This window comes from Antechinus flavipes, chromosome 4 (genome assembly GCF_016432865.1).
Source record: "Antechinus flavipes isolate AdamAnt ecotype Samford, QLD, Australia chromosome 4, AdamAnt_v2, whole genome shotgun sequence".
Lineage (NCBI taxonomy): Eukaryota > Metazoa > Chordata > Mammalia > Dasyuromorphia > Dasyuridae > Antechinus > Antechinus flavipes.
In genome coordinates, this window is record NC_067401.1 from 480768501 (window position 1) to 480789426 (window position 20926).

General features: G+C 47.0%; 1 protein-coding gene across 2 annotated transcripts in view; it reads left to right on the plus strand.

Moving 5' to 3' along the window:
* Positions 1-20926, plus strand: part of SLC6A9 (solute carrier family 6 member 9) — a 54405-nt gene that overhangs the window by 23038 nt on the left and 10441 nt on the right. For both annotated transcript variants that reach the window (XM_051999901.1, XM_051999902.1), the window contains exons 6-12: positions 9839-9971; positions 10168-10302; positions 10403-10506; positions 10875-11112; positions 11601-11735; positions 11862-11961; positions 13785-13885. In XM_051999901.1, coding sequence (XP_051855861.1) covers positions 9839-9971; positions 10168-10302; positions 10403-10506; positions 10875-11112; positions 11601-11735; positions 11862-11961; positions 13785-13885 — 946 coding nt within the window. The remainder of the gene's footprint in view (positions 1-9838; positions 9972-10167; positions 10303-10402; positions 10507-10874; positions 11113-11600; positions 11736-11861; positions 11962-13784; positions 13886-20926) is intronic.

Sequence of the window (20926 nt, forward strand, 5' to 3'; positions counted from 1 at the left end):
TGGGAAGTGGCCTTGCTGAGGCCGGACTGAAGTCCGAGGAAGGCCACGGCCTCCTTGAGTCTCAGCTGGGATGGAACAGAGGCTGGGCTCTCCCCACGGGTCAGGCCCCGCCCGGGGGTCTCGGCGCAAAGGCCGCTCGCTCTGGGGAGCAGCGCGGCCCAGGTGCCCTCGCTCCCCAGCAGTGGCTGCGGGCCAGCTCTGTGGTGGGTTCCCAACCCTTGCGGCAGGATGGAGTGGGCAGAGACTTCCTGGTTAGGGAGGGCAGGAGTAAGTCACAGCGTGCCCTCTTCCCCATCCACCCCCGGCCCATTACCAGGCAGGTGAAATCGAGGGAACTAGAACATCAAAAGGACACGTCGCAGGCCGGGGACAGCCCGTGCCCCGGGAGGGAGGGGCGTCCCTAGGGACCCTCAGCGCTCGCAGACCCCCCCTCCCGCCCCCTTCTCTCAGAGCACCCACAAGCTGAGGAGGAGAGCGGCCAGGCCAGGATCGGGCCAGTGAAGGGGGCAGGGCTCTCTCCCTTGCCTCCCAGACCCAGGGGTTTTTGCCCCGAGGGCCTAGGCTCTCAGGCCCCCTCTCCACATGAAGGCAAGCGGTCTGGCTGAGGTGCTTTGTTCGAGGGACTGGGGAGGTGCTAGAGGGAGGCTCCCTTCTCTCTGAGCCCCTTTGTGCCGCGATGTTGGGGAGGCCGGGAGGAGAGAAGGCAGGTTCCAGGTCCCCAGGCCTGGCTCTCGAGGTGCGGGTGGTCAGGAGCCCAAACTAGCTTCCCTAGTCCAGGGCCAGACTTCCACCCGGAGAGGTCGGAGGCTCTGAACACGCCCTTAAGTTTTATTGAGGAAAAAAGGAGACTTTCTCACTCTCTAGAATTACTGTCTGCTAGTGCCCAGAAGAACCTGGAGGGGCAGAGGGGAAAGCCTCCGAGTCCCACCCCCAGTTTTAAAGGAGACTCCGAGGAAGCCCAGGGCCCAAGGTCACATAGCTGAGCATGGCAGAGCGGGGAACTTGGCTCTCCTGCAGGTAGAGCTCTAGAGAGACGGAGACCAAACCAGACCTGAGGAGCCACTGGCCCACAGTTTAACCTGTTGGGTGAGAAGTGGAAGGGAAAGGTCCTGGAGAGAAATGCAGCCAGCCAAACCCGTGGGGCACCCGGGCTAGTGTCCAGCCTGCGCAGGGCCAGCTGGCCTTGGCCGAGTGGCCGTCTGATGCCCCCTGCTGGGCAAGAAGTGCAAATGGCAAGGAGAAAGGAGGGAGGGAGTAAAAGGAAGAAAGAGGGAAGGGGAAAAGGAAGGAAGGTTAGTATCTGTTAGATGGAAGAGAAGCCAGAGGCAAGAAGACCCTTGAGTAAGGATGTTCCTGAAGTGGTCCAGCTAAGAGCTGCTTAGAGAGGTCTTCCACTTAATAGGGAAGTAAGAATGAGGAGAAGGGTCTGGGACAGAGAGAGGTTTGGAAGGCAATAAGAATCAGACTGAGATGATGAGTCGATCTCGGGGTGCTGCCCCCCTTATTTTTCAGGCCCTCCAAGCTCCTTGTATTCCCGGCCCACAGAGCCAAAGCAGTGTCCTCGAGAGGACCGGTCAGGAAGAACGAATGCTGCCCCTTAGGGAAGTGGGAGTAACTCCCCAACAGCTCCGAGAACAGCCTTCTTTCCCAATGGCCCCCAGCCTTTCCCAAGGAGGCAGCAGGGAGTGAGTGCACCGAAGACCTAAGTTCGAGTCCTGCCCTCAGACATTGATTGATTCTGTGCCCATGGGGCTTCAGTTTCCTAGTCTGTAAAGACAGGGGTCATCATCAGCCTGCCTCCCTCCCATGCTGTTGGGAGGATCCAAGGAGATGGTGTTTGGAAAGGATTTTACAGATTTGAAGTTTTGAACCTGGGCGTGCTTGATCTCGGTTCATAAGATAAGGCCCCGGGGGACGGGAGATCAAAGGGCTTTCCTTGGCTGCATGTTCCAAAATTGAACGCGACCTTATGGTGCCACAAGAATGATTTCAGGCCTGGCCTCTTCTTCATGAAGCCTCCCTGATCCCTGACCCCCGTGAAAAGAAGCTCTCCTTTCTCTGCTTTCTCGTAGCCTTAGTGCTTCCCACATGCTGCTTTCTGTCGAGCCTCTCCCTTTCTGGGCGTATTATTCTGTCTGGCTTATTTATTTATTATTTCAATATTATTTTCGCTACTATTTATTATTCATTATTTAACTTGGTATTATCTTATTTCCTCTTACCTTAGATTCTAAGCTCCTTCAGAGTAGGAATCTCAGTAGTCCCAGTCCCAAGTTCAGTAAGCCCTGGAAGCTGTTTGTTGGATTTGTTGGATTCAGTGGAAGAGAGGTTTGTTCTCCTTCCTCAGCCTCAGCGAGATCATGTCTGTGGTTAGGATCAATATAAAAAATTCCTAGCGCTCCAAGATGGGAGAGATGGCCTTGGGAAGTAGTGAGCTGCTCGTCCTTGGAAGTGATGAAACAGAGACTGGATACTCAGTGTCGTAAAAGAAACTCATGTATCAGATGATGGGTTACATTCGGTTACTGCCAAAGCCTGAGACTGTTTCTGTTGTTTGTTTGTCCTTCCCTTATCTGGCTCTGTGACCCAGCACCCCTCAAAGCTCTGGGTTCATTCAGCCCGAGTTTGGTCTCAGGGGCCGATCCCACCGGGGCTTCTTCTCTCTCTGCCCTCAGAGCTTCACCCACTCTGGCAAATCTCCAAATATACTAATTTCTAGAATTTCACTTTTGTAGGGGAGGGGAGGGGGCTTCATTTCACAATTACTCATGGTAACAAAAACATATGGGTAAAGGACGGTCTTTACTTATTTTGCCCATCAAAAAATGTAGACGTATATATTAAAAAGGATTCTCAGGAGCCCGTGATGGATACAGAAAATACTCCCAGAAGTTCCCCTCAGGAGGAAATGAACTTAGAAATGCCATTTGGGTAACCATTAGATATTTAATGTTTCTGTAAAGTATTTATTAAGCACCTACTGCGTGGGAAGCCTTGTGCTAAGTATGAGGATACCAATACAAAGAATGCACTAATCCATACTCACAAGGAGCTTCTATCCTAATGAAATTAGGCATCCTAAGGAAACCTCTCTCATATAAGGTTCTACACAGACTCGAGGTATGACCTGTGGTGCGAACCCTCCCCGATGGGCAAACATACCCTGGGACTGTTGGACAGGCAAATGTGTACTCTCTGTGAATGACTCACTATAATGATAGAGAATGGCCAGGCTAAATTGGCCCTCTTTGCAACATCCCTCTCTTCCCTCAGGCCCCCACTCATTTTGGTTCTGCTCCCCAGGGCCCAGCAGAACAACCTAATCTGTCCAACAATGAGAGCCCGTCAGATACACCCGTCCCCCATAGGTTCTCTTTTCCAGAAATATCCATAGTTTCTTCAGTCAATCCTGAACGAAGGCTTAAATGCACTCCTTCCCTACCAAATGTGGAACTAATATAAAGCCAGGAGGCTTTACCTTGTGCAATGTATTGTAAATAATGTAAAACTAGCATATTCGATGATTGAGTCAAGATTCAAAAGGATTTCAACAGGTTAGAAGAATAGATTAACTTGAATGTAGAGTTGCAGCCTTTGATTCAAAAAATAAGCTGCACAAATATGAGCAGCAGCTCACAGGACAAAGATCTGGGGTTTATAGTGGATGGAGTCAAACTGTTCCTACCTACTAGGAAATTTCAGGCTAACTGGGGGAAAGTACAGCCTCTGTATGGCACAGTGGATAGAGACCTAGACTTGGAGTCAGAAAGAGCCGAGTTGTGTGATCCTGGACTTAACTTCGGTCTGCCTCAGTTTCCTCGTTTATAAATTGGGGAATCTAATAAAAGCTGCCTGCTAGGGTTATCATGAAGACTAAATGAGATATTTATAAAGCATCTTGTGAATATTAAAGCACTATATAAATGGCTATTATTATTATAACTCTATACAGGGGAATCAGACAAGGTTTCTTGTAGGAGATGGTGCATGAGCTGAGCTTTTAAGGAAATGGGAGATTTTAAGAGGTCGGGGTAAAGAGGGAGTGTATTCTCAGTGTCAGGGACAGTCACCACAAAGACACAAAGTGGAAGAAAGAATTTGTGCGTTTCCCTCCCTTTTAACCACCCCTCCTATTCCTGGTATCTTCTCTGTTGAGTCTGATATTTTTCTACTCTAAACATGTGTTTCTGTGTGTATGTTCAACCTTCCTTGTCCGCTTGAGATAAGAGTGGGGTTCCTTTGATGTCCACTCCCCTCCCACTTCCTCCCTGAACACCCTCTGAACCAGTCTTTTATCTAACTGCTTCAGTGCCCTTTGAAGGATTAAGGTTCTGAAGGAACTTCTCTTCCTATTAGAATGTCAGAAGCTTACTATAGAGCTCCTCAGATTTGCCTTTCTTGGTTTCTCTGAAGTCTTGTGTTCATATTTTAAATATTAGGATTTCGTTTTTGGTGTTTTCATCATAAATACTTGTTATCTTTATTCCAATTAAGGTTCATTTCCCCCATATTAAGGATAATATCCAACTTAGCAAGGCAAATTATTCTTGATGGTAAGCCTATATATTTTACCTTGTAGAATATTGTATTTCAAGAACTCCTCTCACTTTTGGTAGAAGCTTCCAGGTCCCGTGTAATCTTAATTGTTATTCCTTGGAACTTGAACTGTTTCTTTTAGGATGTTGGCAGTATTTTTTCTTAACATAGTACTCCTAGAGCTGGGCTGTGACAGTCCTAGAACTTGTTTTGGGGTTCTTTTCAGTCAGTGTTCAGTGAATTCTTTCTATGTTGACTTCGTTCTCTAGTTGTAATAGTTCTAGAGAGTTTTCATATATGATAATTTTCGAAATGTAGGATTCAGACTTGTTTTTAAATCATGATTTTCAGGGATTTCTAATGATTTTAAAATTATTTAATTTTCAAGTCAGCTGTTTCTGATGGCAGATATCTTATATTTTCTTCTGATTTTTAAATCTTCTGATCTTTGTTCTAATATGTTTTGCTATTTCATGAAGTCAATGACTTCTGTTTGTCCTATTCTACTTTATAGGAGGGACTCCTAGATCTGAGCTATAACAGTCCTGGAACTTCTTTTGGGGCTCCCTTCAGTCAGTGCTCAGTGAATTCTTTCTATGTTGACTTTGTTTTCTAGTTGTAATGGTTCTAGAGTTTCCATATATGATTTTTTTTAAAATCATCATATATGGAAAGACTGTTTTTAAAATCATGATTTTCAGATATCCTAATGGTTTTAAAATTCTCTCTCTGATTTAATTTTCAGGTCAACAATTTTCTGATGTTTCATGAAGTCAGTAATGTCTGTTTTATGGGGGATCTATTCCTTAGATCAGGTTTTTCTTTCTGTTGTTTTGTTTTAACTTTTTTATAAATTTTGAGTTATAAATTATCCCTCTTTTCTAGTCTTCTCCTACCCACTGAGAAGGTAAACCATATGATATTAGGTCAAATTTCTCTTCTGAATGATATGTTCTCCTTTGATTCTTTCTTTCAGAGCTTTTATCTTTTGCTTCATTTTTTTCTAGGTATTCATGTAGTTCTTGTAGAATTATTGCTTTAACAGTTTTTGTTGTTGGTTGGTGTTAATTTATTACTTTTTCAGGTTTAGTTTCTGAATTAATGTTTTTTATTAGAGCCAGTCTTTGTCCCCTGCTATACTTTTCTATGGGATGGTAAGCCCTGTTTATTCTTGCCTTGGATTGTATCACTAAGTTCTACCTCCTGGAGTTCAGCATCTTTGAATTTTTGAAGTTCAGAGAACTATTGTCATCAAAGGAAAAAGTATTAGGGATCTCAGGGTCCAGTATGAATTCTAAGGCACTGGGTTGAGTAGCAGTGCTGGTCACTGTGCAGATGATCCCCCAAAGATGCTCACTCTGAGGCTTTCTGCCCATCTTGGGGCTTTCTCACAAGAACTCTCAGTTCTTGCTGCCTCAGACATAGAGCCTCCTGAGCTGCTCATTTCCAGTCTTTGGTCCCATCGCCATTCTCTTGCATTAGCAGAGTTACCAGTGATATTACTTTGCCCGTGGGAGAGAGTGATCACTCAGCAGAAAGAAACATGAGTAATGAAACCCATGTGCCCAAGACAACTCATGCTTCTGGATGGCAAGACTTATATCTTTAGAGAGCAGGCTTTCCCATGGATTAATTGCTGGGCAAAAACTATTTCTCTACTATTTGTTTCCCTCATAGTAAAGCTACTTCTCTGCTTACATCAGGCCCTGAAGCAATAACAGGCCCTTTTATGCTGCAGCCACTCTTGGCAAAGTACTGAGGAAAAGTCATGCTTTTTCAGTGACAAGTAATCTCTTAAGGCTGGAGAACTACAAAACTTCCTAGGTCTTCAGTCCTTAGCAAAGATGAACTTCTTACTGCAAAACCTGTCTTTCTTCCCTCTCAAGCCAGAGGTGGGTAGTAAAGGGATTGCCCTTATAGGCAAACCCTTGAGAAGTGTCCATTCTCTCAAGCAATAATTGGTGCTGGAGCATAATCCTGCATTTCTCCAGCCCATCAGCTCTCAGCAAAGCCATGTCTTTCTTCCAGTCAGCATGGCTCCCAGCAAAACTACAGCTGACTCTGAATATTTGCTTTTGATCATTTTCTGTCCATTTTTTTAAAAAATTCTACCTTCTGTAAGAAACTCTCCTCCTGCAACTTCGGTTTCAGACTCCTCTGTCCTCAATTTACTTTCCTGTCTTCCTCTGATCATCTGTTCTCCTAATTCTTGAATTCTGGTGACTCAGATCAAGGTCTCCTAGTAAACAATGACACATTTTTAACTTATGATGTGAAAACCAAAAAATTTGCCTTTCTGTCAGTCAAGACTCCATGCAATATGATATGATTTTCTTATAGTCCTTAAACGTTAATTTAGAATTTCTCATTTAGAACCTTAAAAACTTTGGAAACAGTAGCATGCAAATGAACGAACCATGAACCCAAGGCACAGCATCCATCTTTAATTCACTAGGTATTTGGCCTTTAATTTATTTATCTGGAGAAGGGTAGTTTTCTCTCAAGTCCCCACAACAATCAGATCTTATCCTCAACATTTTATCTGAGAAACTATCTCTTCTTAAGTAGATTTGATTAATTTAATCATTACAAATGCTTTTTTCTAGCACTTTTAGAAATTTATCATGCTATGATCACATAGTTTATATTGTATGCTGGGCTACCTCTCCAAATTGGCATTCCCAGATTTACAGGTTGATTTCCTAGAAAGCTGATATTTGATAAGGTTCTAGATGGATTAGAGTAATGCATTAAGAAACTTTTTCAGTTAGTCAAACAGCTAATACGCATCTGAGGCAAGGTTTAGATTTTCAAATCTGGTACTCTAATCTATCTAGAACCTTTAGCCTGAAAATCCAAACCTTGCCTTAAATATTTACTAGCCATTTGACCTTGAAGAAGTCTCTTACTCTCTTTCTGCCTTGGTTTCCTTGTCTATAAAATGGAGATGATAACAATATCTACACTGGTAATGACGTCCATATGTAGGGAACACATGTGGCCATGATGACTTTCACTTCCAGAACTGTTCTATCCTTTTTTATGAGGCTCCTGCTTTGGTCTGCCCCTGACTTTTAACTGTCAGGGCTAATTCTTTCTTGGATCTGTAGTTAGCTCTCTTCTCTGCCGCCAGAAATAGGAATACATGTGGCCATGGCAATTTGCACTTTCAGTACTGTTCTATTCCTTTCTGTGGGGTCCTCATCCTGGGCTTCCTGGATCGCCTTTGGTCTGCCCCTGACTTTTAACTGTCAGGGCTAATTCTTTCTTGGATCATGGTTAGCTCTCTTCTCTTCTACCAGAAGTCTTACTCTTTAAAGCTGCTTCCTGCCTGGATTGCTTTCTTTCTGTATTGATATGACTGTATCTGACTGTTCCTTGGCTCAAACTTAGGTGATTCTCCAAGCACTTTGATGAAGTATCTCCTACTAGATAGGCTCTGGTAGCACCTTTTCAGGATGCCATGGATGATAGCAGATAAGAGGAGAAAAAAGTCTCTCCTTCCCCACTGTCTTCTGGAAGAAGCCTAGAATTTACATTCTAAAAGTTGCTCCCTGCCTCAAATTGTCTTGAACTCTCAAACTAACTCTATGGCTTGCCGGATTTAACTTTTTAAAGGTGACCAGGGTATGGTCAGTCTTCAGCCAATCAGTAGCAACTGCCTCTTCCTATTGAAACAAAGAATTTTCCTCCTAGCACTTAATAAAGGGACATACAAACTTTCATACTTAGCTTTACACGTCAACATCTCTCTATATAGGGTCGAACCCCAGCCTTTTTCCACACACACATGTACATAGAAAAAAACAAAAAGGAAGAGACCAGATATTTCTCTACAAAGACATAGGCTGTCAACTCTCCATCCCCCTCACCCCACCTTGCTTCCCTGCCAGATCTTCAGTGTGACTGATGAGGGAGGGGAATCCTGATCTACATGCCTCTGAGGCTTGTGGGAAAGGACTTGTGGAGGAGCATAGGCTCCCTGTCTCCATAGCATAAGCTTAAACAAGAGAAAGCAGGAGATAACGATCAAGATTTACCTCCATTCCTACTTTCACACACAAGGTTGCCTTTGGGTACAAAACATCAGTTTCTCCAGGTTCCCAGTAAATGTCAACCTGAGCATCTCAGCATCTTTTCCCCTTATGGGTCCTGGTTACTGCCTCTGTAACAGGCTCTCAGATTCCTCCAAAATGGCAGCAAAGCTCTAAGGAGGTGCTGGTCATGATGTCATTCACACCTTTTATATCTAACCCATGGCCACGAGGGGCTACCTCCCAGAAGCCCAAATCACGAGAGCAGAGGCAGGAAGCAAAAAGGGGTGGTCTTTTCCCAGCCTGCATTCCTATAAGAATAAAATGAGCAGCCCGTCCTGTCTGGAATGCCTTGTTCTGGATGAACGGATTCTAGCTTTTTGGCAATCACTGCTCCCTTTTATCTCAGTGTTCACAGATCACCCCCTGAGTAATAAATTCTAGGATTTTGGTAGAAATTGGAAGTCTGGTCATTGGAGCAGTGTTTGAAAAATCCCCCTTTTGCCATTAGGCTATTTTCTGATTCTTTACTCTTTTTCAAAGATCCTGAGCAAGATTCAGTAATCACTTCTGATAGTTCTTCTGGCCCTTTGCGATGCAGTCTGGTTCGACGTGGTGAACTAAATATCCTGAGGGAATCTGTATGTTCTTATTATAACTTAATATTCCATCTGTCCCAATGCAAAGATCATTGTCCCTGGTTAAGGAAATAGAAGCGAGTAAGAGTTGGGCCACTATCTGGCTGCATTTTGGATAGAGCGCCAGGTCTGGAGTCAGGAAAGCTCATCTTCCAAGTTCAAATCTGGCCTCAGACTTATTAGCTGTGTGACCCTGGACAAGTCACTTACTCCTGTTTGCCTCAGTTTCCCCATGTGTCAAATGAACTGGAGAAGGAAATGGCCAACCACTCCAGTATCTTTGCCAAGAAAACCCCAAATGGGAGGGGGGCTCCGATTGAAATGACTGAACAGCAGCAACTGCTTTCATCTCTTCATAAAAGATTGTCATTCTCTCCAGCAGAGAATGCTGGCTCAGCAAGGGCCCGGTGGATGTTCCTCGCACTGACGTGGCGGAGGAGGCGACGACCTTCCCTTCGCCCTTGTTCTCCCTTCAGAGGGGCAGCACAGGTTGCTGCCGAGTGCACCCCCCGCCCCCCAGGACTGCGGACGCCGGAGCAGGGATGCGGGCCAGAGCAGCTCCTCGGGGATCCCTTCCTGGGCAATAAGGGGTCCGGGGACATCCCTGGGGACACGTCTTTTTCATTCTAGGCGCTACGTGCTGAAGCTGTCAGACGACATTGGTAACTTTGGGGAGGTGCGGCTCCCCTTGCTCGGGTGCCTCGGAGTCTCCTGGGTGGTCGTCTTCCTCTGTCTCATCCGCGGTGTCAAGTCCTCAGGGAAAGCAAGTACACTCGCCCCTTCCCCTGCTGGGATTTAGGGATCTCCCCTAATGAGGGAAGGCCAGAGTGGTGAAATGGGGGAGGAGAGTGATGGGATGGGGCCGGGGGGAGCAAGGGGACGGGAAGGGCTCAGCCCGTGAGGATCTCTCCAGGAGGAGATGGGCTCTGAGCCGGAACTTCCCCCGCTGTTCCCTCCAGGTGGTCTACTTCACAGCCACATTTCCCTACGTGGTGCTGACCATTCTCTTTGTTCGGGGGGTCACCTTGGAAGGCGCCTTCACAGGTATTATGTACTATCTGACACCACAGTGGGACAAGATCCTGGAGGCCAAGGTGGGTATCTGGGCACCTGGGGGCTGGAGGGAGAAGCAGGAGCTGCCCGCTGCCCTGCCTGCCCCAGCTGACCGCTGACCCTCTTCCCTCACCCTCACAGGTGTGGGGGGATGCTGCCTCCCAGATTTTCTACTCCCTGGGCTGCGCTTGGGGGGGTCTCATTACCATGGCTTCCTACAACAAGTTCCATAACAACTGCTACAGGTGAAACTCAGACCTTGTTCCCTTCACCCCATGGTGCTCCCCCCCAACTCCACACTGGGCCCTCTGGTCCCTGGGTGGGCTCTCCCAGCCCCACCTCTGGGTCTCAATCTCAACTGTGCACAGCTGACAAGCCATCACAGCCGGAGACCCCCCCCATGCCCACCCTGGATCCCCAGAGGCCAGAGACCAGCCCTGCAAAGGATAAGGAAGGAGGGAGAGGGAAGCAGCTGGAAAGATCTGAGACCAGTGGCTCAGGGAGGATTCTGGGGGCCCAGGGCTCCTTTTCCCAGGTCCTGGGGGTGGAGAGTGCTGTGAGATTGCTCTGGACCCGAGCCCAAAGCTGAGCCCGATTCTTCTTGTCCTCCCAGAGACAGCATCATTATCAGCATCACAAACTGCGCCACCAGCGTCTACGCGGGCTTTGTCATCTTCTCCATCCTCGGCTTCATGGCAAACCACTTGGGCGTGGACGTGTCCCGAGTGGCTGACCACGGCCCCGGCTTGGCCTTTGTGGCCTACCCAGAAGCCCTCACTCTGCTGCCCATCTCGCCCCTCTGGTCTCTGCTGTTCTTCTTCATGCTCATCCTGCTGGGCCTGGGTACTCAGGTATGAGCCTGGGATGGGAAGGGGCCGGGCACTCGGGCAACAAGGCCAGCCCCAGCCCGGACACCCCAGCCACCAGTAGGCTTCTCAAAGACAGCATGTCCAAACCCACGCTCATTGTGCCTGCCCCGCAAGCACTCCCCGCTTCCAAGCTTCCCTTTTATTCTTGAAGGGACGGCACTGTCCTCCCCCTTGGGGCATCCCTGGGGTGCCCTCAGCCCTCACACTCACCCTCATGGTCTACCATTCAGCATCTCCCCAATATGCTCCCTTTCCTTCTCTGCCACTGCCAGCCCCCAGCGCACACCTCGTCACCTAGACCGCGCCAGTAGCCACTGGTGGGTCCGCCTGCCCAAGGCTCTCCCTGATCCATCCATGCTCCACCCACTGTCAGTGATTTTCCTAAAATGTCGGGCTGACCATGAGACCCTCTTATTTGGGGAACGCGCCAGGATCAGGTTAAAACCCTGTTTGATGTTACATCCCTTTAGTTCTGCCTTCTGGAGACTTTAGTGACAGCGGTTGTGGATGAAGTGGGGAACGAATGGATCTTGAAGAAGAAAACCTACGTCACTTTGGCCGTGGCCATCGCTGGGTTCCTGCTAGGGGTCCCCTTGACCAGCCAGGTGGGCACACAGCCAACAGGGGGTTAAACAGGATGGTTCTTCTGGTGGATCATGGGGTGTCAGGGGATGGTGGGGCAACCTGGCAGGCAGTGCCCTCCAGTGGTTAATGTGGCCTCTGCCCAACAGGCGGGCATCTACTGGCTCCTGCTGATGGACAACTATGCCGCCAGCTTCTCCTTGGTCGTTATTTCCTGCATCATGTGTGTGACCATCATGTACATCTATGGTAGGTGTCCAGTCATATACATCTAGGATAGCTGTCTGGTCCTGTACTTCTGTGGTAGCTGTCCGGTCAGTCATGTTCCTCTTTGGTAGCTGTCCGGTCACTCATGTGCCTCTGTGGTAGCTGTCCGGTCAGTTATGTAGTTCTGTGGTAGCTGTCCGGTCACTCATGTGCCTCTGTGGTAGCTGTCCAGTCAGTCATGTATCTCTGTAGTAGCTGTCTGGTCAGTCATGTTCCTCTGTGGTAGCTGTCCGGTCAGTCATGTTCCTCTGTGGTAGCTGTCCGGTCACTCATGTAGTTCTGTGGTAGCTGTCCAGTCAGTTATGTACATCTGTGGTAGCTGTCCGGTCCCTCATGTGCCTCTGTGGTAGCTGTCCGGTCACTCATGTAGTTCTGTGGTAGCTGTCCGGTCACTCATGTGCCTCTGTGGTAGCTGTCCGGTCCCTCATGTAGTTCTGTGGTAGCTGTCCGGTCACTCATGTGCCTCTGTGGTAGCTGTCCGGTCACTCATGTACCTCTGTGGTAGCTGTCCGGTCACTCATGTACCTCTGTGGTAGCTGTCCGGTCACTCATGTAGTTCTGTGGTATCTGTCCGGTCACTCATGTGCCTCTGTGGTAGCTGTCCGGTCACTCATGTACCTCTGTGGTAGCTGTCCGGTCACTCATGTAGTTCTGTGGTATCTGTCCGGTCACTCATGTGCCTCTGTGGTAGCTGTCCGGTCACTCATGTGCCTCTGTGGTAGCTGTCCGGTCACTCATGTAGTTCTGTGGTAGCTGTCCGGTCACTCATGTAGTTCTGTGGTATCTGTCCGGTCACTCATGTGCCTCTGTGGTAGCTGTCCGGTCACTCATGTACCTCTGTGGTAGCTGTCCGGTCACTCATGTAGTTCTGTGGTAGCTGTCCGGTCACTCATGTGCCTCTGTGGTAGCTGTCCGGTCCCTCATGTAGTTCTGTGGTAGCTGTCCGGTCACTCATGTGCCTCTGTGGTAGCTGTCCGGTCACTCATGTGCCTCTGTGGTAGCTGTCCGGTCACTCATGTGCCTCTATGGTAGCTGTCCGGTCACTCATGTACCTCTGTGGTAGCTGTCCGGTCACTCATGTAGTTCTGTGGTAGCTGTCCGGTCACTCATGTGCCTCTGTGGTAGCTGTCCGGTCCCTCATGTAGTTCTGTGGTAGCTGTCCGGTCACTCATGTGCCTCTGTGGTAGCTGTCCGGTCACTCATGTGCCTCTGTGGTAGCTGTCCGGTCACTCATGTGCCTCTATGGTAGCTGTCCGGTCACTCATGTGCCTCTATGGTAGCTGTCCGGTCACTCATGTGCCTCTGTGGTAGCTGTCCGGTCCCTCATGTAGTTCTGTGGTAGCTGTCCAGTCAGTCATGTGCCTCTATGGTAGCTGTCCGGTCACTCATGTGCCTCTGTGGTAGCTGTCCGGTCCCTCATGTAGTTCTGTGGTAGCTGTCCGGTCAGTTATGTACATCTGTGGTAGCTGTCCGGTCACTCATGTGCCTCTGTGGTAGCTGTCCGGTCACTCATGTGCCTCTATGGTAGCTGTCCGGTCACTCATGTGCCTCTGTGGTAGCTGTCCGGTCCCTCATGTAGTTCTGTGGTAGCTGTCCGGTCAGTTATGTAGTTCTGTGGTAGCTGTCCGGTCCCTCATGTAGTTCTGTGGTAGCTGTCCGGTCAGTTGTGTATCTCTGTAGTAGCTGTCTGATCACGTACATCTCTGGCGGGGTCCAGGCTGCTCCGAAGCTACCGCCACATACACCTCTGCCCCTCCCAGAGACTGTGCAGGGTGGGCATGGTCTCTGATGCCTTCTCTCCCCAGGACACCGGAACTACTTCCAGGACATCCAGATGATGCTGGGCTTCCCACCCCCCCTCTTCTTCCAGATGTGTTGGCGTTTTGTCTCCCCAGCTATTATTTTCGTAAGTGCCCCCGTGGTCCTCCCCTCCTCCCCCAACTCCTGCTCAAGGAGGACTATTCTCTCCTTCTTGGGTTTAATCATTCAGAAATGAGCTTCCCGAAGGGTCTCGACAGCTAGCCAATGAGCAGTGGTAGGTGTAGCTATCAGAGTCAAGGACATGTTGGATTCCCAGATGTGGGGATGGTCCTAGCCCATCCAGAAGGTAAAAACCTGGTCTTCAGCTCAAACTGATGGAACAAATAAAGGAGCAGAGGCAGCTGCTGGGATGGTGGGAGAGCAGTGTGACTCAAGAGCCTGTCCCACTCCTCAGCTAATACTGGATATAGAATCACAGAACGGACAGGACCCCTCAGTGCCATTCCATCTGACCCACCGCAAGGGAAGCTGTACCCCAAAGATGCACATCCAGATGCCTCTACTCAAAGCCCCCAGGGAGGGGGTACCGCACCACCTCTCCAGGCAGCCGATCCACTCTGGAACAGCTCTTAGTATTGTCCCAACATCAGGCCTAAATCTGGCTCTCCGTACCGTCCCCTCATTGCTCCTGTTAGACCAAGGCTAACTCCTCCTCGTGACACAGCCCTTCAGATATGGACCACAGTTCTTGGGCCTACTCTGAGCCTTCTGTTCTCTGGCCTAAATATTTCTACTTCCTTCAGCCTTTTCTCGGATGGCTTGGATTCAAGGCCATTTATCATCCTGAATACCTTCCTCTGCCCATAACCGAACTGGGCAGTAGCTCTGATGAGAAGTGCCCGAGGCAGAGGATACCCAGTGATTTGCAGCTTTCTGGGCTGCCATATCTTGCAGGTGACTCATTGGGAGCTTTAAGGCTCCTAAAACCCCCAAATCTTTTTAAGGCTGACTGCTACCCCACCATTCTGCCTTCATCTTGAATTGATGAAATAGAACCCAAAGTTTTACATTCATCCCTAGTGAATATTTTGTGCAATTCAGTCCCATGTTCTTGACCATCAAAGCTTTGGGGATCTTGACTTTTCCCCCCAATTTGTTAGCTCTCCCTCTCCACTTTGGGTCATTTTCAAGACTGATGAAAATACAGGACCAAGTGGATCACAGAGGAGCTCCACTGGAAACACAATAACATTGAATCATTAATATCTGCCTACTCTTCTGACTTTGGCCATTCAACTAGTTCTGAATTCATCTATGCAAACCATTTCCTTCTACATCTTTTCTTCTTTTCCATGAGAACACCAAAGAGACTTTTTTATTAAGTGATTTGTTGAGTAACCTATGTCTACAGTCACCCTCTGATTAAAAAGTTAATGAACCTACCAAAAAAAAAGAATCAAGATGAGTCTCACCTGGCCCTTCCTGACATCTTGTAATCACTGCTTCCTTTCCTCTGCCTCTCTAAATTACAGTTGCTTCCTTGGCTACTACATCCCAATTAACCTCCCAGGCCTTCAAAATGTCCAGATCTTTTTCTGAAAGTCCTAACCCTAACCCTGCCCCATTATGTGCTTGGCAATCTGGTTTCTGAACCCAAAGCTAAAGCTGTACATAACAGTCTCTTTATTAATGAAGCTTTCCAGAAATGCACGTCAAGCTGCCTGGTTCTAGTTTGAAGATTTAATTCTCTTACAATTCATCCTCTGCCCTGCTGTCATCAGCTCTCATTATCCCATCCTACCTCTGCTGGGGTTCTAGCCTTCTGATTATCCCCTTTTCCCTAGGATCCTGCTTTTGGTTAGCTGCCCCTAGCCTTCTGTTCATTCGGATCTAGAATCCTTCTGAGACTGTTCTCCCAAGACTTTGACGGCCTCTTGTGTTTATCCTCTGTTACCTGCCCTTGGTCCTTTTTTACATTTCTCTCTCTTTAGTCCCAGTTGGTTGGGATCCTCATTGATCTCTTCAGACAGCTTTCATTTAACTCCTTCTTAGAACCGTTTTTCTTTAGGTCTTCAGAATTTCATTCTTAAGATTCCTGTCCTCCACTCTTCTGAGGAGAGAGACAAAAAAACACAGAGACAGAGAGAGAGAACTCCAGCAGATATCTTGATGACTAAAGTCCCCCATCACTAATATGTTATGACTTTGTCTCTATTTCCTGAACTTTTCATCCATATCCTCTCTCTGCACAGTTGGTCTACAGTATTTAAGCATCAATATTGCTTCTCTTTGAGCTATGGTAGTTTTTTACCCACATTTCTCACCATGATGATCTCATCATCCTCTTCATGTAGGTCCTGAATGGCCTAGAGGATGAAGAGGAGTTTCCTGAACTCTTTCTCCTTTTCTTCTGGAAAACAATCCTGATTTTAATCAGATACTTGTCCTCCTCCCTCAAAAATTAACATTTTTTCACACCTAAATTAAAAAGATTTTGTAAAATTTTTCCCAAAAAAATTTCCCTACCCTCTTGGAAATGAAATCCACAGTACTGACTTGTTGGATTATTTGTGGGTGATTCTCACTTCCCTCTTGTCACCTGGTGTGTGGGTCAGAAACCATTAATAAAACAACTGGATAGATCTCTAGAAGCAAAGCAAAATTTATTTACGTGAACGGGCTGTCCCACCAATCTAGCAGACAATCGAAGGGAGGAGGCACCGTAGGGGGTAGGGTCGACGCTTTTATCCCTAACGCAAATTCCCCCTCCCACCACTGACCCTCATCCTTATTGGCTGAGGATCTTACATTCTAAATGCGGGAACTATCCAAGAAATTGAACTTGACCAACAAGTACATAGTTGCCCATATTTGGCTGAAATAGGGAGGATAACAAGAAGGGGACTTAAGTATGCCCTTAGGGGGCTAACTGGGAGGGGATAGCAGGAAGACTATAAGTATGTCCTTAAGATAGCTGGGAGGAGACACTAAGTATGCCCTTGACCTTAAAGTCCTTCAGGCCTACTCAAACTTTGAAATAGATGAAGCCTTACTCGATTTTCACAGCTGTCTTGAAAGATCTCATTTTATCTCGTTCACCTGGTTTTGTTTGCTTTTTACAAATTCCATTTGTGATTTTATCATCCCAGAGAGGAAACTCCCTTCTCTTCTACAACATAAAGCCTTAAACAGCTGCATCAGATGCATTGAGAGGAACAGTGCCTTGGCTGTGAATGCTAGAGGCAGGAAGGATGGGAACCTTCCCAATTGGGAGGTTGTTCTCTATCTGCTCCAGCAGGCTGGCTCTCAGCTAGTACCTCTTAATGCCTCTTTGGTACCCACTTACCAGGTGACAGCCACTCTCTCCCTCCCTTTCCCTTCGCTCACTAAGGTGTTACTTTGATCAGTTAGCTTTATTTAATTCTTCTCCCTCTGCCTCACCAATTCTTCCCACCTTCCTGAGGTAATCATCCTCCTTTGTTCCTTGCCTTCTTTGGGTCCTTCTCCTTCCAAATTCATTCTCAATTCTGCAGTTCTCCGCCTCACCTTCAGAATTCCTCTCCTACCTCTGTCTGCCTTCTCCTTCTGAAGCCAGAAACAGAGAAAGCATTTCATGATGAACTTTATGCAGTAATAGACCAATGAAATAGGTATATTTATATGTCAGGACTCAAGGACCTGGGACTTCCTCAATGTGTACACTGGCCACATTGCACCTGATGTGGCTGGGCTCATCTTCTCTTCTATCCCTGTCATATGACTATCGGAGCAGACCAGTCCATTCAGCAGAACCTCTCCTTTCTCGAGAACGCTTAATCTCCCACAATTCCTGTGCTCTCTTGGCTGTCATCTTTTCGCCATGACCTCCTGACCTGCCCATCCACTTGTGAGTTTTCTGGATGGTCTCTTTTACACCCCTTCTTGTGGGCAAGTCATTGCTGGAGGTTTCCCTTTGCCTCACCCACAGTTCTGGGTCTTCAAATATCACAGCACAATCCCAGCCACGTGGAATCAGCAGGAGAATTCTGGCATGAAAAAACAATGAAATTTGGGGCTTGGGAACAGGCCTTACTGAAGGGGCTGCAAACCTGCCCAACTACATCTCAGCCCCTTTTCTACCTCCATTAAATTCTGAATCCACCTCATGGTTTGTCTGCACCCAGACAACAATTCCAGGCAACAAATTAAGCCAATGAGTAACTACTGTGTGCTGAGTCTACACCAACAACAGGATTGTTGTAGGTTATTGGGCTTCTCTTTTGAGCAGTCACAGATCTCACTGAGAAGAGCTGTATCGCCCATACGTGAAACCCCTGGAGGATTGTGCCATCTGTAGAGACCCTCTCTCTGTCACGGATCTCCAGAGCAATCTTTGGGAAGCTTCCAGCCCCCTAATAATGGGTGCAGAATCACAAACCCTCAAAACACAGAGAGCCAAGGAGTTGTTGGGTCCAATCTGAATGAGACTTCCCCCTGGGGGGACCCCCAAGGCAGCTTTTTCCTTTTTGGATACCGTGTTATTAGGAAGTTTCTCTTCATATTAAGGTCAAATGAAAGCTTTCTAACTCCAGAGGTTCTGCCCTCTGGGGCTAAGTGGTACAAAGGTTCTCCCTTCCTCCCAGAACACCGTTCCAGATCACTGGTGCCCATCCTCTCCCCCAAGTCTTCTTTCCTCCCCAAAATTATCCCTACCTCCTTTAGTCAGTGGCAGGAAGATCCTTTCCTATCCTGGTTGCCCACCTCTGGTGCTCTCCAGCAAACCAGTGCCCAAATGCCCAGATGTTGAGCATAATATTCCATAGCAGTCTAGAAGGATTCCTAGAATAAACACTCTTAAGGCAACTAAGGGGCACTACAGTGGATAGAGGGCTGACTCTGGAGTCAGGAAGAACTGAGTTCAAATCTCATTTTAGCCCACTTCCTAGAACTATGTGGCCCAGGCCAATCATTTAACTTCTGTAAAACTCAGTTTCCTTATCTGTAAAATGGGCATGATAATAAAAGCACCTACCTTCTAGGATTGTTGGGAGTGTCAGTTAGAATAATATGTGTAATAAAGTGTTTTCCAAACCTGAAAGTGCTATATTACCTATTAATTATTCTTGACCTAAAACTGCATCAGCTACTGGGATGCCATGTAAAAAATAGCTGACTCACATTGAGCTTGCAGCAATCCACCAAACCCACAGATCTTTTTCAGACAAAATATTGTCTAAACACAGCTCCCTCATTTTGTACTGTTAAGTTTTGATTGTTTGTATCTAGGAGTAAAACTTTACATTTATTCCTATTCAGTTTTATCTAATAAGATCTAACCTGCCCAGATCCTGTTAGAAACTGTCATCCAGTGTCTTAATTCTCCCTCCCAGATCCAAGGGGTTCAGCTGGCAATTGTTTACGCATGCCATCGATACTTTAACATTTTGATCAGTGATTTGGAATAAAGTATCGATGGCATACATAAACAATTGGCATTTGAATCCTGGATCTGGGAGGGAGAATTAAGACACTGGATGACAGTCATTCTACTTCCTCAGAGAGCACGTCAAAGGCATCCGAGTCTAAATATGCTGGTACTGACATTGATGAGTAGACCATGTTAAATGTTAAACCACATAGGGCCCAGTATAGATCCCTGAGACACTCTACTGGAAACCTTCCTCTGGGCTGTTATCAAACCATCTGGGACTCCTCTTTGAGTCCGACCATTCCAGCAATTACAAATATCTCTGGCTGTTCTGTTGTATACTTTCTTCCACCTTTTCTGCAAGAATAATGTGAGATACTTTGTCTATTTCCTAAGATCTAGGTAAACTGTAGTTTTAGAATTCCTTTAATGTGCCACCTTAGTGACCCTGTCAAAACAAAAAAATAAAAAGGCAAAGATTTGAGTCTATCAGAACCTGTTTTTGATAAAGCCAGGCTGGCTCCTTGCATTCACTCTTTCCCTTTCTAAATGCTCATTAACTATCCATTGGATAATATACTCTAGAACTTAGCTAAGAACCGAAACCCAGTTCATTACTCTATGTTGATCCTTGTTCTTAAAAATTAGGACCTTTGTCTTTTCTCCAGGCCTGTGAAACTTAGATCAGTTATCACTATAATGGCATGGGAGTCATAGCTTCTAGCTTTTATTGCACTAATCTAGAACCACGGAACAATTACCTCTCAGTCTGTTGCTCCAAGGGATCCTCTCAGATGGAGACTGTGTTGTGGTATCCCTTGGGCCTTGTCTCCTATGACATTTGGTGTGGCGTTGCTTATTCAGCCTATCTCCTGTGACATCTCTGGCAGGCTGACTTTTTGTGTGGTATCTCTGGAGTGGGCTCTGGGGTGTCTATTGAAGGGTAGCTTGGGTATCACCTCTGGTTTAGTGTCTCATACTACTTAACAAATAATGATGATATTAATAGTTAACATTTACATAGCACTTTAAGGTTTGCAAAGGGCTTTACAAATATTATCCCATTTAATCTCCACAACAATCCTGGAAGGTAAATAAGATCTTCCTGAGTCTACAGACCGCCATCTAGCCACCGGACACAGTGTCTTTCTTTCACGTGGCTTCTCTCGTCTGTCTCTTGGGCAATGTCTGTGGTATGGTGTCTCGTGTGGTATCTCTCATGTCGCAGCTGTGGTGCGTATCTATTGTGTTGTCTCGTGGCTCCTAGGAGCTCTCCAGGTTGGTGTCTTCTAGGGGTCTCTAGCCTGCTGTCTCTGATGTACCATTTTTCATGTGCTGTTTTAGTGTATAGTCTCTTGCATGGGGTCTCTTCTGTCTGTTTATTGGGTAGTTGACACTTGTCTTAGGTAGCTGCTGCTCTACTTCCAGTGGCAGTTTGAGGGGCCCATCCCATCTGTGTGTGTGCTCGGCACTGTTCTTTCAGAGATCCTGAAAACCAGTTGGTCAGTGTTTTAAAAACGGAGTCACTTCCAGAAGGAATTTTATCTGAGTTGCTTCTTAAGGTCGTTCCACTTCCTCAGAGAGGACGTCAAAGGCATCCGAGTCTAAATATGTGGAACTCACATTGATGAGTAGATCATCCACCTTGTCCTTGCTTTAGTTCCCTCTCTCGAGTCTCCTACTTGTCTGTCCACTGCTTCTCATTCTCTTTGCTGAATCACTGTCTAACTTCAGCCTGTTAGTCTGGGTTTGGCTCTTGGGATTCTGCCTTTTATACAG